The 17,380-nt window shown below is 41.2% G+C and overlaps 2 protein-coding genes across 3 annotated transcripts in view; one reads left to right on the top strand and one right to left on the bottom strand.

The window, feature by feature from the left end:
- The window catches only part of LOC119911377 (G-protein coupled receptor 4-like), a 286,949-nt gene that overhangs the window by 186,667 nt on the left and 82,902 nt on the right, over positions 1–17,380 (bottom strand). The gene's annotated exons all lie outside the window — the stretch shown is intronic.
- LOC119911387 (G-protein coupled receptor 4-like) overlaps positions 6,140–17,380 on the top strand; it is a 36,311-nt gene continuing 25,070 nt past the window's right edge. Inside the window, exons 1-2 of the mRNA XM_038730275.1 lie at positions 6,140–6,349; positions 12,896–13,083. Of these exons, the coding sequence (XP_038586203.1) occupies positions 6,152–6,349; positions 12,896–13,083 (386 nt within the window). The 5' untranslated portion in view covers positions 6,140–6,151. The remainder of the gene's footprint in view (positions 6,350–12,895; positions 13,084–17,380) is intronic.

The raw sequence follows: 17,380 nt of genomic DNA on the forward strand, positions 1-17,380 counted from the left end.
GGCTCTACATTAACAGCAGCTCACAGAACCAAAGCTACGGTTACAATGACACCACCTTCTACTACCAGAATGACAATGAGCACTATGAGTATCTCAAAAATCTTCATCTCATCCAATACGTAGTGACATGCATAATCGTTGCACTTGGCCTTCCTCTGACCCTGGTGGCCATCTATGCTCTTTATTCTATGGTATGTACATTCTGACTGAGAGTTATTTATTTCCTGTTTGTGTGGTGTGTCTGTCCTACAGTCTGTCTGTCTGTAAAGGATCTGGATCTGGTTTGGGGGCTAGGTGTCAGGGGGCTGGGACAAAGGCTTGGAATGATCTATAACCTGACAGGAATAATTGACTCCAGAATTCAAATGTCCATGAAGCTGATTGGACCCTAAACACATACAGTTTCCATGTGTGGCTCCATTCCAGCCTTCTCTTAAACTGTTGAGCTTAATGACTCTATCAAGTTCTTTGCCTCCAGTTCTTATTTGTGCGATCCTCCCTGAAATGCTGATTCAAGGAGGAGAGAGGCTCACTTTGCAAACACAAACATGAGCCTCAAACTGCGACTCCAGTCTGGTGCGTCTGTAGTATTTTACAAGTTGGGAGGGTTGGCTCATCTGGACTAACACACTAAAGTAAATGAAGAACATCTCAAACACACACACACAGACAACAGACCTCTGCCCGAGGATCTCAAGGTACGTGCTGGTGCGTATGGGACTAAAAGTTCACAAATATAACAAGGCGAGAGGCCATGAAGAGCTTTAAAAGTGATCAATAGAATTTTAAAGTCAATTCTAAAACATACTGGGAGCCAGTGTAATGAAGCTAAAATAGGAATAATGTGGTCATATTTCTTTGTTCTGGTTAAAAGCCTGGCAGCTGAGTTCTGGACAGTCTGGATGTGAAGCTTAGCTGCTGATCTGAGTTTCCCTGCTGGTTCATTACCAATAATATTCATCAGCGGTCTCAGGAAGGTAACGGCACATTTCTGTCCATGTAACAAAGCAATAAAAGAGGCTGGAGGAGAAAAGTGTAGCTGGCTGATATGAGCTTTGATGCTGGAAGCTGCCGTTTTATTGCCAATTAGTGATCAGCTGATTGTCTCACTAACGTAACCGAAAAGCTAAAACTGAGCGCTGGAGAGAGAGTAACTCTACATGAAACTAAGCCAACAACATATTTTACACCACAAGCCAAAGCCAGCTCTGGTGAATAAACCAATCCAACCAACCTTACGTGATTTTTCTACCAGGGCAGAAAAAGTTTAGCTGGCTGATGCTTCCATGCTCTAAGCTAACAGCTAAGCTAGCTTACAATTTTATTGCCAATTAACGTTACTGATCAGCTGATTGTCTCACTAACTTAACCGGCAAAGCCAAACCACAGGCTGGAGAATAAATAGCTGACATGAAGTTAATGCAACTAAATATTGACTTAGGAAACACTTCGCGGCTCTCGGTGAGCTTCAAGCTAAAGCTATCAAACAACAGCTTTCATTTGCGTCGCTAAAGTCTGACAAACTTAAGTTAATTACTGTTGGACCGTGACTTTAAATTACCCTTTTTAAACTATGTGTAGTCCTTGGTCCAGGGTGTTCTTTCATGAAGCAATAGGAGAAGATGTTTTTGGTCCAAGTTAATCAGTTTTATTACAAGTAAATGAATAAAGCTTACAGAGCTCTGTGTCGATCTTCCTTTCCCTGACAAACAACAAGCTGTATCAGTTCATGAAGTCTGACTGGCTATCTCTCCCTGACCCAGTGTTTTAGTATACATCGTCATGTCATAAAACAATAAAACAAAAGTGTAGGTCAGTCCATGATTGGCCCAAGTCCTCTGACCCCAATGTTTTTCCTCTGACTCCACAAATCGCCATGCTGTTGCTGGGCAGATTACGAGCGTAGATCCTGAAATGAGATATCTTGGAGAAGAGATGTTTGTACCACATTCCAAACTACCCCTCAAAATGGGTGGCTTTGAAAACATCTGTCCCACATTATTGCCTTCCATCTGGGAAAATCCACATCCGTGATTTCTGCTGTCAGCTGTCTGTCCACAGGCTGTCGGCTCTCGTGCTAAGTAACGTGTGATCGTTCATTTGTCCAAATATCACTTCTCTTCTTACTTCTTCAAACCAGAAGACTACTCAGAGACTGTTTATTACTATTATTAGTTCCTCTTCTTCTTCTTCTTCATACGCATTAATGAAGAGCATCTAGGTGTCGATACTGCTGGAATTATACAAGAAGAATGCCATGATGACGAAACGCGCTCTGTAGCGCTGTTTGTTCTTGTCGCCTACGGTAGAAACATGACAACAAAATACGGCGACCTCCACAGCAGGGAGTGCCCGCGGTTATGTAGATATAAATGTCTCATTCTAAGGTAATAAAAACATAATGGTTCATTATATAAGGTCTTTATACATCACTGAAAACATAGTTATGGATCTTATGTTGCATTTCTGTCAATAGATCCTCAGAAATATTACACACTGAACCTTTAAGACCACTTTTTGATGGTCTTGGTTTTGTCTCGGACTCAACAGTATTTGTAGTCGGTCTCGAACATGGAGGACTCTGGATTTCAAGACCAGTCAAGACCATAACTTTGGGAATATCAATAAATTGTTTCTGCATCGTCTCATTTATTTGTTAACATCCTAACATTGATTGGATGTGAAACGTGTTGCTTCAAATGCAAGCAATAACCCTAATTAAAAATGTGTTGTTACTGTTAATGACTGCCCCCCCCCACGATGCTAAACATGGAAAAGAACTGATGAATAAAGATGCTGACGTTGATTTCAGCTCTCAGTGTTTGTGGGTGTTTTAATGGGAATGTGGATCTTTCAGATCAACTTGAGAAGTACCATTTTATTGTGTGTCATGTAATGTGTGGAACTGGTCTTGGTCTTGACTCGGTCTCAGCCCCTAAAAGTGTTGGTCTTGTCTTGGTCTCGATAAACTCTGTTCTTTGTCTTGACTTGGTCTTGGTTTGGGCGGTCTTGACTACAACACTAATGTCCCATGAGGAAAAAGTGTGCATATGCGCGTGTTTGAAATGAAACTGTGCACTTAAGCAAGAGTCTTTAAAAAGAAGAGGAAATTTACCGAATGAACATCATGCTGGAGGACTTGAAACTGATGACTGAGATCAAAAACTCATTAGGAAAGTGTTTACCAGGGGCGTTGCTAGACATAAAGCTCTACTGGGACACAGCCCCCCCCCCCCCCCCCCCCCCATCCCTCCAATTAATATTTGTTTTATTTTTGATTGAAGTGTATGAAATATGTCAGTATGCGCCTCACCAGCTGCCCTTGCTTAGCCCATTAACACTGGCGCTGTTGTGGCAGAAAGGGCTTTGACTGCAGCAAAAGCACACACACGTCATAACCTGAGAAACTTTTTGCTACGGGGCTCTCCAATCTGACTAGGAAACTTGCCACTGCTCCACAGTCACACCTGACACTGCACCTCGCTGCACCTTCCCTCCTTTAAAACAGTCTGTCTTTTGTTGAATCATCCAGTGCTGGTTTGAACAGACTGCGCACTAACTCAGACCTCATAAAGCGTTTTAAGAGTGTGGAGCAGCAACTGTTCCATCAGGGTCTGAGCAGCTTGCACCTGATGTTAGCTGTACATCTCTGGCTGTGTTCGTACATTGACTCGTTTTCCGGCAACATTTCATACCATTAACAACGAGCTGTTTCACATTAACCAGTAGTTTGTGTTGGACGTTGCTTAAATATTATTGCTAAATTGACCGGATGTTGCAGATGTTGCCACTTGTTGCTAACTTGACAGCAAAGCCCTGTGCGTCCAAAAACGATGCCAAGGAGTCCTGACAATTTTACTGGGGCACAGCACATGGATGCAGGGGTATGTGCCCCAGTAAAAAGGGTCTAGCGATGCCTATAGTATTTACTGAGGTAATAACTCAGGTGGGAAATTGATTTATTTCTAATGGAACCTGGCTTCTTTCTGCAGCGGCGTCGACCCTTGCTGGCTGTTGGAAAGAATGCAGGCTTGATCTGTGAAGTGTCTTCCTAACCTTGAAACTGAATTTTGTGGATTGAAATTGAAATGAGAGAAGTGAAATTTATTTAATAAACAACTGAAAGTGAAAGTTTAAGAGGAGATAATTTGATTTGTTGAGTTCATTGGAATTTGGGTTTAAACAAAAATAAATAATTATGTTATTCAAATTCAGTTTTTTATTTGGAATTATTCAAGTTGAGCTGGCATCAGTATCGATATTAAATGATATAATAATGATTATAGCTATTATTTAAGTAAGTTATTGTTGGTGCAGCACTCTTAAACAAGAAAAAGTTGATAGCCAATTAGCAAATTCAGTCTCATGAAATATATTTAACTATCAATTTGGACTTCTGGTTAATAATTAAAATAACTATAACAATATAGTTCTACTTGCAAGGTTTGCAAAATACCACAATAGGCTATACTGTAGGCTAAAAAGACCTGAATTATTCCTGCACTACATGTCCTGTTTTTACGTTATTATTCATAACAGGCTGTATTCATGCAGTCGATCTGCGGTCTAACATAACTAATCATGCTTAGAGTAAATTATTACTTTGTGAGCTGTTTGTGATACAGATCAGAAGCATTAAAATGCTGCATAACATTCTGGCCCACATGGGTCCTGATGATGCAGGATGACAATCGCCAAAGCTGTCCAATCAACAATTTACTTGTAAGTCTGTATAACGTCATGGTTACTTCTCATGGTTTGTTTGTAAAACTGCAGTGTGAACATGAACCGGACCAGAACTAAAATGCAACAGTGTATCATTTTTTTCACGTGGTCCAAATGAACCGAACTACAGGTGTGAAAGCGCCCTAAGATGCACTAAACTAGAGACAAAGAAGTGTGTGTGCACGTGGTAAGAGAAAGAAAGCGTGTGCAGGGGGAACATTAAGTTTCCTCTTTGTGTACGGGATGATGTAGGCATATATATTTAGGTTTAAGTGATCTGTGTAACTCTACCAAGTTACAAGGAGTAAGTCACAGGAGACAGGCAGGATGTCCTAAACCACTGAGCATTAATGGTAAACATTAACTTAGTGAAACAGCTGGACGATGTTCTCACGATCAGCACGTACAGATATTTGTTCTTCTTTTCTTATTTGATTAAATAAAAGTTAAACGTCATAAATGTTGAGGAATGATGATAGAAAGTGAAAGACAGCAGTTTGTGATTTGATATGATTGTGGGTAAACTATAGGTACATTGTTGGGTCGGAAATAAGGACCGGCCGGGCCAGTAAAAGACCTGGTCCCTACCCTAACCAATGTAATAAACTCAATAAAATTACTCTATTAGATTTCTTCTTTAGTCAAAAACTGCGTAGTCAAAAACTTCACTGGAGACGGTCAAGAGTCGGTTTTTAAAAGAATTAATAAGGAATAACATATTTGATACATGCATAACATGATTCAATGAACAAGTACATGATTCAACAATGCCAACCATGAGGGTGCTGTGTCTCATACAAGTTTAGTTTCGGCAGCGCAAAGCTTGGTTTCATGCAGTACCTGGCCGTACTCTGCAGTACCAGGCGCCATAAATCACAATGTGTCATGATCTCATTCTTGGCCTCAGTTCACCATGATCTCAGGCCTGGCGTATGTGACTTACAGCAGGTGCCTTACTACCATTGTGTAGGTTACGGTTGGCTAGGTTTCGCCTGCGCGGCCTGAGCAGCTGTTCTGCTCATGTTGGCACATGTTCATAAATACACAGAGTATAAGAATAAAATATGATAAACACACAGAGTATAAGAATAAAATATGAGTACACACTCATTAAACACTCAGTAGTTAAACTTTACACTAAAAGAATAACAGCAGCGGTCAACACCTTTACCCTGTGAGACCACAGTCATTCTTCCAGTGGCTACACTTCTAAGTAGTTATAACATATTGTAAAACAACAAAGTGTATAAATGTAGAAAAAGAACCTAACAAACAATCTAGGAATTAGGAATTATTCTACAACACTGTGTTTGTGTGAACTTCACCTCGCAGCTTTAGTGATGTCACTGAACAATGTTAGGTAGATATTACAAACCTGCTCCCTTTAATAACCTGATCTCTCAAACAACAGGTTTCACTCTGAAGAATGGAAGGGCTCTACATTAACAGCAGCTCACAGAACCAAAGCTACGGTTACAATGACACCACCTTCTACTACCAGAATGACAATGAGCACTATGAGTATCTCAAAAATCTTCATCTCATCCAATACGTAGTGACATGCATAATCGTTGCACTTGGCCTTCCTCTGACCCTGGTGGCCATCTATGCTCTTTATTCTATGGTATGTACATTCTGACTGAGAGTTATTTATTTCCTGTTTGTGTGGTGTGTCTGTCCTACAGTCTGTCTGTCTGTAAAGGATCTGGATCTGGTTTGGGGGCTAGGTGTCAGGGGGCTGGGACAAAGGCTTGGAATGATCTATAACCTGACAGGAATAATTGACTCCAGAATTCAAATGTCCATGAAGCTGATTGGACCCTAAACACATGCAGTTTCCATGTGTGGCTCCATTCCAGCCTTCTCTTAAACTGTTGAGCTTAATGACTCTATCAAGTTCTTTGCCTCCAGTTCTTATTTGTGCGATCCTCCCTGAAATGCTGATTCAAGGAGGAGAGAGGCTCACTTTGCAAACACAAACATGAGCCTCAAACTGCGACTCCAGTCTGGTGCGTCTGTAGTATTTTACAAGTTGGGAGGGTTGGCTCATCTGGACTAACACACTAAAGTAAATGAAGAACATCTCAAACACACACACACAGACAACAGACCTCTGCCCGAGGATCTCAAGGTACGTGCTGGTGCGTATGGGACTAAAAGTTCACAAATATAACAAGGCGAGAGGCCATGAAGAGCTTTAAAAGTGATCAATAGAATTTTAAAGTCAATTCTAAAACATACTGGGAGCCAGTGTAATGAAGCTAAAATAGGAATAATGTGGTCATATTTCTTTGTTCTGGTTAAAAGCCTGGCAGCTGAGTTCTGGACAGTCTGGATGTGAAGCTTAGCTGCTGATCTGAGTTTCCCTGCTGGTTCATTACCAATAATATTCATCAGCGGTCTCAGGAAGGTAACGGCACATTTCTGTCCATGTAACAAAGCAATAAAAGAGGCTGGAGGAGAAAAGTGTAGCTGGCTGATATGAGCTTTGATGCTGGAAGCTGCCGTTTTATTGCCAATTAGTGATCAGCTGATTGTCTCACTAACGTAACCGAAAAGCTAAAACTGAGCGCTGGAGAGAGAGTAACTCTACATGAAACTAAGCCAACAACATATTTTACACCACAAGCCAAAGCCAGCTCTGGTGAATAAACCAATCCAACCAACCTTACGTGATTTTTCTACCAGGGCAGAAAAAGTTTAGCTGGCTGATGCTTCCATGCTCTAAGCTAACAGCTAAGCTAGCTTACGATTTTATTGCCAATTAACGTTACTGATCAGCTGATTGTCTCACTAACTTAACCGGCAAAGCCAAACCACAGGCTGGAGAATAAATAGCTGACATGAAGTTAATGCAACTAAATATTGACTTAGGAAACACTTCGCGGCTCTCGGTGAGCTTCAAGCTAAAGCTATCAAACAACAGCTTTCATTTGCGTCGCTAAAGTCTGACAAACTTAAGTTAATTACTGTTGGACCGTGACTTTAAATTACCCTTTTTAAACTATGTGTAGTCCTTGGTCCAGGGTGTTCTTTCATGAAGCAATAGGAGAAGATGTTTTTGGTCCAAGTTAATCAGTTTTATTACAAGTAAATGAATAAAGCTTACAGAGCTCTGTGTCGATCTTCCTTTCCCTGACAAACAACAAGCTGTATCAGTTCATGAAGTCTGACTGGCTATCTCTCCCTGACCCAGTGTTTTAGTATACATCGTCATGTCATAAAACAATAAAACAAAAGTGTAGGTCAGTCCATGATTGGCCCAAGTCCTCTGACCCCAATGTTTTTCCTCTGACTCCACAAATCGCCATGCTGTTGCTGGGCAGATTACGAGCGTAGATCCTGAAATGAGATATCTTGGAGAAGAGATGTTTGTACCACATTCCAAACTACCCCTCAAAATGGGTGGCTTTGAAAACATCTGTCCCACATTATTGCCTTCCATCTGGGAAAATCCACATCCGTGATTTCTGCTGTCAGCTGTCTGTCCACAGGCTGTCGGCTCTCGTGCTAAGTAACGTGTGATCGTTCATTTGTCCAAATATCACTTCTCTTCTTACTTCTTCAAACCAGAAGACTACTCAGAGACTGTTTATTACTATTATTAGTTCCTCTTCTTCTTCTTCTTCATACGCATTAATGAAGAGCATCTAGGTGTCGATACTGCTGGAATTATACAAGAAGAATGCCATGATGACGAAACGCGCTCTGTAGCGCTGTTTGTTCTTGTCGCCTACGGTAGAAACATGACAACAAAATACGGCGACCTCCACAGCAGGGAGTGCCCGCGGTTATGTAGATATAAATGTCTCATTCTAAGGTAATAAAAACATAATGGTTCATTATATAAGGTCTTTATACATCACTGAAAACATAGTTATGGATCTTATGTTGCATTTCTGTCAATAGATCCTCAGAAATATTACACACTGAACCTTTAAGACCACTTTTGATGGTCTTGGTTTTGTCTCGGACTCAACAGTATTTGTAGTCGGTCTCGAACATGGAGGACTCTGGATTTCAAGACCAGTCAAGACCATAACTTTGGGAATATCAATAAATTGTTTCTGCATCGTCTCATTTATTTGTTAACATCCTAACATTGATTGGATGTGAAACGTGTTGCTTCAAATGCAAGCAATAACCCTAATTAAAAATGTGTTGTTACTGTTAATGACTGCCCCCCCCCGATGCTAAACATGGAAAAGAACTGATGAATAAAGATGCTGACGTTGATTTCAGCTCTCAGTGTTTGTGGGTGTTTTAATGGGAATGTGGATCTTTCAGATCAACTTGAGAAGTACCATTTTATTGTGTGTCATGTAATGTGTGGAACTGGTCTTGGTCTTGACTCGGTCTCAGCCCCTAAAAGTGTTGGTCTTGTCTTGGTCTCGATAAACTCTGTTCTTTGTCTTGACTTGGTCTTGGTTTGGGCGGTCTTGACTACAACACTAATGTCCCATGAGGAAAAAGTGTGCATATGCGCGTGTTTGAAATGAAACTGTGCACTTAAGCAAGAGTCTTTAAAAAGAAGAGGAAATTTACCGAATGAACATCATGCTGGAGGACTTGAAACTGATGACTGAGATCAAAAACTCATTAGGAAAGTGTTTACCAGGGGCGTTGCTAGACATAAAGCTCTACTGGGACACAGCCCCCCCCCCCCCCCCCCCCATCCCTCCAATTAATATTTGTTTTATTTTTGATTGAAGTGTATGAAATATGTCAGTATGCGCCTCACCAGCTGCCCTTGCTTAGCCCATTAACACTGGCGCTGTTGTGGCAGAAAGGGCTTTGACTGCAGCAAAAGCACACACACGTCATAACCTGAGAAACTTTTTGCTACGGGGCTCTCCAATCTGACTAGGAAACTTGCCACTGCTCCACAGTCACACCTGACACTGCACCTCGCTGCACCTTCCCTCCTTTAAAACAGTCTGTCTTTTGTTGAATCATCCAGTGCTGGTTTGAACAGACTGCGCACTAACTCAGACCTCATAAAGCGTTTTAAGAGTGTGGAGCAGCAACTGTTCCATCAGGGTCTGAGCAGCTTGCACCTGATGTTAGCTGTACATCTCTGGCTGTGTTCGTACATTGACTCGTTTTCCGGCAACATTTCATACCATTAACAACGAGCTGTTTCACATTAACCAGTAGTTTGTGTTGGACGTTGCTTAAATATTATTGCTAAATTGACCGGATGTTGCAGATGTTGCCACTTGTTGCTAACTTGACAGCAAAGCCCTGTGCGTCCAAAAACGATGCCAAGGAGTCCTGACAATTTTACTGGGGCACAGCACATGGATGCAGGGGTATGTGCCCCAGTAAAAAGGGTCTAGCGATGCCTATAGTATTTACTGAGGTAATAACTCAGGTGGGAAATTGATTTATTTCTAATGGAACCTGGCTTCTTTCTGCAGCGGCGTCGACCCTTGCTGGCTGTTGGAAAGAATGCAGGCTTGATCTGTGAAGTGTCTTCCTAACCTTGAAACTGAATTTTGTGGATTGAAATTGAAATGAGAGAAGTGAAATTTATTTAATAAACAACTGAAAGTGAAAGTTTAAGAGGAGATAATTTGATTTGTTGAGTTCATTGGAATTTGGGTTTAAACAAAAATAAATAATTATGTTATTCAAATTCAGTTTTTTATTTGGAATTATTCAAGTTGAGCTGGCATCAGTATCGATATTAAATGATATAATAATGATTATAGCTATTATTTAAGTAAGTTATTGTTGGTGCAGCACTCTTAAACAAGAAAAAGTTGATAGCCAATTAGCAAATTCAGTCTCATGAAATATATTTAACTATCAATTTGGACTTCTGGTTAATAATTAAAATAACTATAACAATATAGTTCTACTTGCAAGGTTTGCAAAATACCACAATAGGCTATACTGTAGGCTAAAAAGACCTGAATTATTCCTGCACTACATGTCCTGTTTTTACGTTATTATTCATAACAGGCTGTATTCATGCAGTCGATCTGCGGTCTAACATAACTAATCATGCTTAGAGTAAATTATTACTTTGTGAGCTGTTTGTGATACAGATCAGAAGCATTAAAATGCTGCATAACATTCTGGCCCACATGGGTCCTGATGATGCAGGATGACAATCGCCAAAGCTGTCCAATCAACAATTTACTTGTAAGTCTGTATAACGTCATGGTTACTTCTCATGGTTTGTTTGTAAAACTGCAGTGTGAACATGAACCGGACCAGAACTAAAATGCAACAGTGTATCATTTTTTTCACGTGGTCCAAATGAACCGAACTACAGGTGTGAAAGCGCCCTAAGATGCACTAAACTAGAGACAAAGAAGTGTGTGTGCACGTGGTAAGAGAAAGAAAGCGTGTGCAGGGGGAACATTAAGTTTCCTCTTTGTGTACGGGATGATGTAGGCATATATATTTAGGTTTAAGTGATCTGTGTAACTCTACCAAGTTACAAGGAGTAAGTCACAGGAGACAGGCAGGATGTCCTAAACCACTGAGCATTAATGGTAAACATTAACTTAGTGAAACAGCTGGACGATGTTCTCACGATCAGCACGTACAGATATTTGTTCTTCTTTTCTTATTTGATTAAATAAAAGTTAAACGTCATAAATGTTGAGGAATGATGATAGAAAGTGAAAGACAGCAGTTTGTGATTTGATATGATTGTGGGTAAACTATAGGTACATTGTTGGGTCGGAAATAAGGACCGGCCGGGCCAGTAAAAGACCTGGTCCCTACCCTAACCAATGTAATAAACTCAATAAAATTACTCTATTAGATTTCTTCTTTAGTCAAAAACTGCGTAGTCAAAAACTTCACTGGAGACGGTCAAGAGTCGGTTTTTAAAAGAATTAATAAGGAATAACATATTTGATACATGCATAACATGATTCAATGAACAAGTACATGATTCAACAATGCCAACCATGAGGGTGCTGTGTCTCATACAAGTTTAGTTTCGGCAGCGCAAAGCTTGGTTTCATGCAGTACCTGGCCGTACTCTGCAGTACCAGGCGCCATAAATCACAATGTGTCATGATCTCATTCTTGGCCTCAGTTCACCATGATCTCAGGCCTGGCGTATGTGACTTACAGCAGGTGCCTTACTACCATTGTGTAGGTTACGGTTGGCTAGGTTTCGCCTGCGCGGCCTGAGCAGCTGTTCTGCTCATGTTGGCACATGTTCATAAATACACAGAGTATAAGAATAAAATATGATAAACACACAGAGTATAAGAATAAAATATGAGTACACACTCATTAAACACTCAGTAGTTAAACTTTACACTAAAAGAATAACAGCAGCGGTCAACACCTTTACCCTGTGAGACCACAGTCATTCTTCCAGTGGCTACACTTCTAAGTAGTTATAACATATTGTAAAACAACAAAGTGTATAAATGTAGAAAAAGAACCTAACAAACAATCTAGGAATTAGGAATTATTCTACAACACTGTGTTTGTGTGAACTTCACCTCGCAGCTTTAGTGATGTCACTGAACAATGTTAGGTAGATATTACAAACCTGCTCCCTTTAATAACCTGATCTCTCAAACAACAGGTTTCACTCTGAAGAATGGAAGGGCTCTACATTAACAGCAGCTCACAGAACCAAAGCTACGGTTACAATGACACCACCTTCTACTACCAGAATGACAATGAGCACTATGAGTATCTCAAAAATCTTCATCTCATCCAATACGTAAACACATTCAGTTTCCATGTGTGGCTCCATTCCAGCCTTCTCTTAAACTGTTGAACTTAATGACTCTATCAAGTTCTTTGCCTCCAGTTCTTATTTGTGTGATCCTCCCTGAAATGCTGATTCAAGGTTGAGAGAGGCTCACCTTGCAAACACAAACATGAGCCTCAAACTGCGACTCCAGTCTGGTGCGTCTGTCTGATAAATACAGCGCATGCGTTTGAGCCAGAACGCTTCATATCTGTGGCTGAAAAACTGCTGCAGAAGCTGCAGGAAATCTGGCCCTTAGTCTTGTTCCTGCAGTGATTGGCCAGTGGGTCATATCTGAGATTTCTGTTGGATGAAAAAGTCAGAAATGGCTCTGACTGCAGCTGCTGGGCAGAGCAAGATGACAGATTTGGGAGGAGGTGGACTTCACAACATGTTTCCAACTGCTTGTTGACTTTTACCAATGTTTTCCTGCAGGTGAGAAGAGATCATGTTGCTCCCATCTACGTCATCAACTTTCTCATTACTGACGTCCTTCAGTTCTGCTGCATGATCGTTCAGGTGGCACCAAATGTGGATGAGAAGATATCTGACATCTTCTTATTAATTTACCCCTCTTCTCTGATTGTCAGTATTAACTTCATGGTCTGCATCGCCCTGGAAAGGTATCTATCTGTCTATCCAGTATGTGTGGAGCTCCTTCTGTGTCTGAACATTATATAAATTTATTACTCTAAAGACTTTGTGTCCATCTTGTATTACAGGTATTTGGTCATCGCCCACCCACTGTGGTACCGCTTCAGACGAAACATCAAGACCTCTGTGGTGCTCTGTGTCCTCGCCTGGGGTCCGTTCGGTTGTCTGTGTTGTCCTATTATTTTTCTTTTCTGATGTGGTCACACTTATAGGCTTTGCCGTCCTCCTCCTCCTTCCCTTCCCTCTGTTAATATTCCAGTTAACACAGTCAGTAGTCAACAGGCCCCTCGATTGGATGGTTGTGTGTTCAAATATATTTTCTCTCTCTCTTTAAATAAATAATTATGAAGAAACTGTTTCACAATTTCACATGTGCTGCAGTGTGTGTGTCCTGGCAAGTGGACACATCCATCAACCTATGGATACTTATTTTCATTTCTCCAGCATCTCCAAGTAGAGGAATTTATTTTGTAGGTACAATCACTTAACAGGAAGTGATTATGTCACGGGCCAGATATTATTGTTCTAATGGCAACCGCTGATGTAGGCAGAGAAAGAGGGAGAGAGAGAAAGGGTAGGAAACAGGAGGAAAAATGGAGGCCAATAGAAAGGATAGAGACGAGACAGATCCTGTAATCTACTGAGACCATTTCCAATAAGACACCTAACTGTAGAGAACAGGAAGCACTGTTTGGACTCTGCTGTGGGAGAAGTGGCTGCTGGGAAATGTTTTGGTCAACTTGCTCTGGTTCACTGTGATGGCTTCAACACATGGAAATAAAATGTGTTTTATTAGTTTGGAGCTGGAAGTTGATGTCTGTCATTATTCTCCTTTAATCCCAGAAGCAAAGCAGATATTATTTTAGATGAACTGAGCTCATTCTAGCCGCCTCGCTGTCTTCTTCCTAAATGTTTATTTGGACTGTTGTTTGGATGTTTAACACAGGGAGAGCATCTCAACACGTCTTTAGCACTTTGTACTTTTTAAGTGTAATTTCTGCTGTTTTAGTGTAATTTCTGCTGTTTTAGTGGTAGGCATGCTGGTGTTTAGGATATGATTCAGAGCAGCTGTTTTGCAGCAGCTGTTGTGTGCTTGGCAATCTGGATAAAATCTTAAACCACAGTTTATATGAAATTGTACATTTTCTGGAAATCCAATAAAAATCAGTTTGTAGACCAAACTGTGAATGTTTGTCTTTGAGCAACTCAGTGAATTAAAAGCTGACAAATGAAGGTTCAACAAAATCTCTGCTGGTTGACAAATCTCTATTGTCTATATGAACATAAAGCCCAACCTGCTGTTACCAGGGAGGCATCCTGCACTTTCTGAAGTTTTCAGACTTTTTTTTTTTAGATAATAATTTGGGGTAGAAATGATAAAGTGTGACAGGGACAGTCACAACAGATCAATATCTAATATCACACAGGAAACGGGTCACATCAAATATTGTTAATGAAACTCTCTAGATGGAGGTATGGTGAGTATGAAGAAACTGAGTTGAAGAAACAATAATCCAGAAGCATAAATCCAAATATAAGTGGTAGGGAAGTAGCCCAAAAGAATCAGGTGACAGTCTTTTAAATTGTAAGAAAGATTAAAGCTGCAAGCAGCGTTGGGCGGGCCCTCGCACTTGTAGCGCGTCCGCGCGTGAACCGGCCGGGTTGCATATTCTGGAGCTCTGCCGGTGCGGCTGTGAATTTGTTACGCGGTTCCGACGCCGCATGAAGGTGCTATATGTCACTTCCTGTGTCCCCTATGTGGAGCTACATAGCACTTGCCGCTATGAATATAAATCGGTATTGGCGTGTAGATGTCTGCGGGGTGGGAGAGTTATCAAGCACGTAAAGTTTGTTTCAGATGTGAGCATGTACACTGAACAATAATGTACCCAAACAATAAAATAAATTCCTTTTATATTTCCCTGCCTTGTTGTTTATGTGTACATACAGAGGAAGAATGTGAGAACAGCACACATTTCATCGTTATTGTGTTTCTGCTCCAGCCTGCCTAAAAGAAAAGCGTTTTTGGGATTAAATGGAATTTTTTAGCTGCTGCAGTGCAGGATGAACTCAGAATAGACCCATTTCTCACCTTATTATTCTAAATCATGCAACGAAGAAGAAGAAATGCATAAGAAATCCTGGGACAAAATCTGTCCACAAATACTGTACAGCATGTAGTCTGATGATCAAGACTTGTGTTATAGCTGACTTGGGCAGTGAAATGTTTAATTTTTTTAATTCATGTGGTCATAGTTGTCCACAACTCAAATCAGAATATAAGAAGAAATGTTTTATACCACCTCAAGAAGGCTTCCTATCAGAAAGGTAGGAAGGTATTTCAAATGTACAACTGCAGTACTTAAATCTAAGTAAAGTAATTTCCCTGACATTACTGTGTTACGCATGTAAGCTATGACTGTCTGTGAATGTCAGCATGTACATGTGTTCAGGGCGGGACTCTCATCCTACATGTACAGTTTGGTGCAGATGTGAGCATGTACACTGAAGTTACGACAACTTCCGTGTCATGGCGAAGAGTTGATCTTTGACGCCACGCCACGGACACGCCCATTGACGAAAACTTGCAAATAGCACAACTTTTCATCTTCAATGCCTTTAGAAGGCACAGCACAAATTTGAGGTCGGTCGGACTATATCCCTAGGAGGAGTTCGTTAAAGTACGAAGTGTGTAAATCATCCAAAATTTGACGTAAAATTCAAAATGGCCGACTTCCTGTTGATTTTAGGGCATCGCTCCAAGAGGCTTTTTTGTGCGTCTGGACAAGATACACATACCACAGAAAATTCGTGCACGTAGGTAAAACGTGCGGCGGGGGCTGCTTCGTTAAAAGTCACTTCCTGTTGCCAGCAGGTGGCGCTATGACTGTCTGTGAATGTCAGCATGTACATGTGTTCAGGGCGGGACTCTCATCCTACATGTACAGTTTGGTCCAGATGTGAGCATGTACACTGAAGTTACGACAACTTCCGTGTCATGGCGAAGAGTTGATCTTTGACGCCACGCCACGGACACGCCCATTGACGAAAACTTGCAAATAGCACAACTTTTCATCTTCAATGCCTTTAGAAGGCACAGCAGAAATTTGAGGTCGGTCGGACTAAATCCCTAGGAGGAGTTCGTTAAAGTACGAAGTGTGTAAATCATCCAAAATTTGACGTAAAATTCAAAATGGCCGACTTCCTGTTGGGTTTAGGCTATGGCTCCAAGAGACTTTTTTGTGCGTCTGGACAAGATACACGTACCACAGAAAATTCGTGCACGTAGGTGAAACGTGCGGCGGGGGCTGGTTCGTTAAAGGTCACTTTCTGTTGCCAGCAGGTGGCGCTATGACTGTGGGTGAATGTCGGCATGTACATGTGTTCAGGGCGGGACTCTCATCCTACATGTACAGTTTGGTCCGGATGTGAGCATGTACACTGAAGTTACAACAACTTCCTGTTTCATTGCGAATCATCGACGCCACGGACACGCCCATTGACAAAAACGCGCAAATAGCACAACTTTTCATCGTCAATGCCTTTAGAAGGCACAGCAGAAATTTGACGTCGATCCGACTAAATCCCTAGGAGGAGTTCGTTAAAGTACGAAGTGTGTAAATCATCCAAAAATGGCCGTAAAATTCAAAATGGCCGACTTCCTGTTGGCTTTAGGCTATGGGTTCTTGAGGCTTTTTTGTGCGTCTTGATACGATACATGTCCCCAGAAAATTTCGTACATGTAGGTTGAACGTGAACGAGGGGCTAATCATTTCCAATTTTCTAGGTGGCGCTAGCGAGTCATTTTGCCACGCCCATGTGCGAAACTTGTAGAATACGAAATTTTTCACCGGTTCTGACATGTTTGCAAATTTTGGTGAGTTTTCGAGTATGTTTAGGCCATGTCATTTGGGCCTACTTTGCAGAAAAAAAAAAAAAAAAAAAAAAATTAAAGCTGCAAGCAGCGTTGGGCGGGCCCTCGCACTTGTAAGCGCGTCCGCGTGTGAGCCGGCCGAGTTGCACATTCTGGAGCTCTGCCGGTGCGGCTGTGAATTTCCTACGCGGTTCCGACGCCGCATGAAGGTGCTATATGTCACTTCCTGTGTCCCCTATGTGGAGCTACATAGCACTTGCCGCTATGAATATAAATCGGTATTGGCGTGTAGATGTCTGCGGGGTGGGAGAGTTATCAAGCACGTAAAGTTTGTTTCAGATGTGACCATGTACACTGAACAATAATGTACACAAACAATAAAATAAATTCCT

Source organism: Micropterus salmoides, unplaced genomic scaffold (assembly GCF_014851395.1).
Source record: "Micropterus salmoides isolate LMB-PRFRI ecotype aquatic unplaced genomic scaffold, ASM1485139v1 Ms_hic_scaffold_2, whole genome shotgun sequence".
Lineage (NCBI taxonomy): Eukaryota > Metazoa > Chordata > Actinopteri > Centrarchiformes > Centrarchidae > Micropterus > Micropterus salmoides.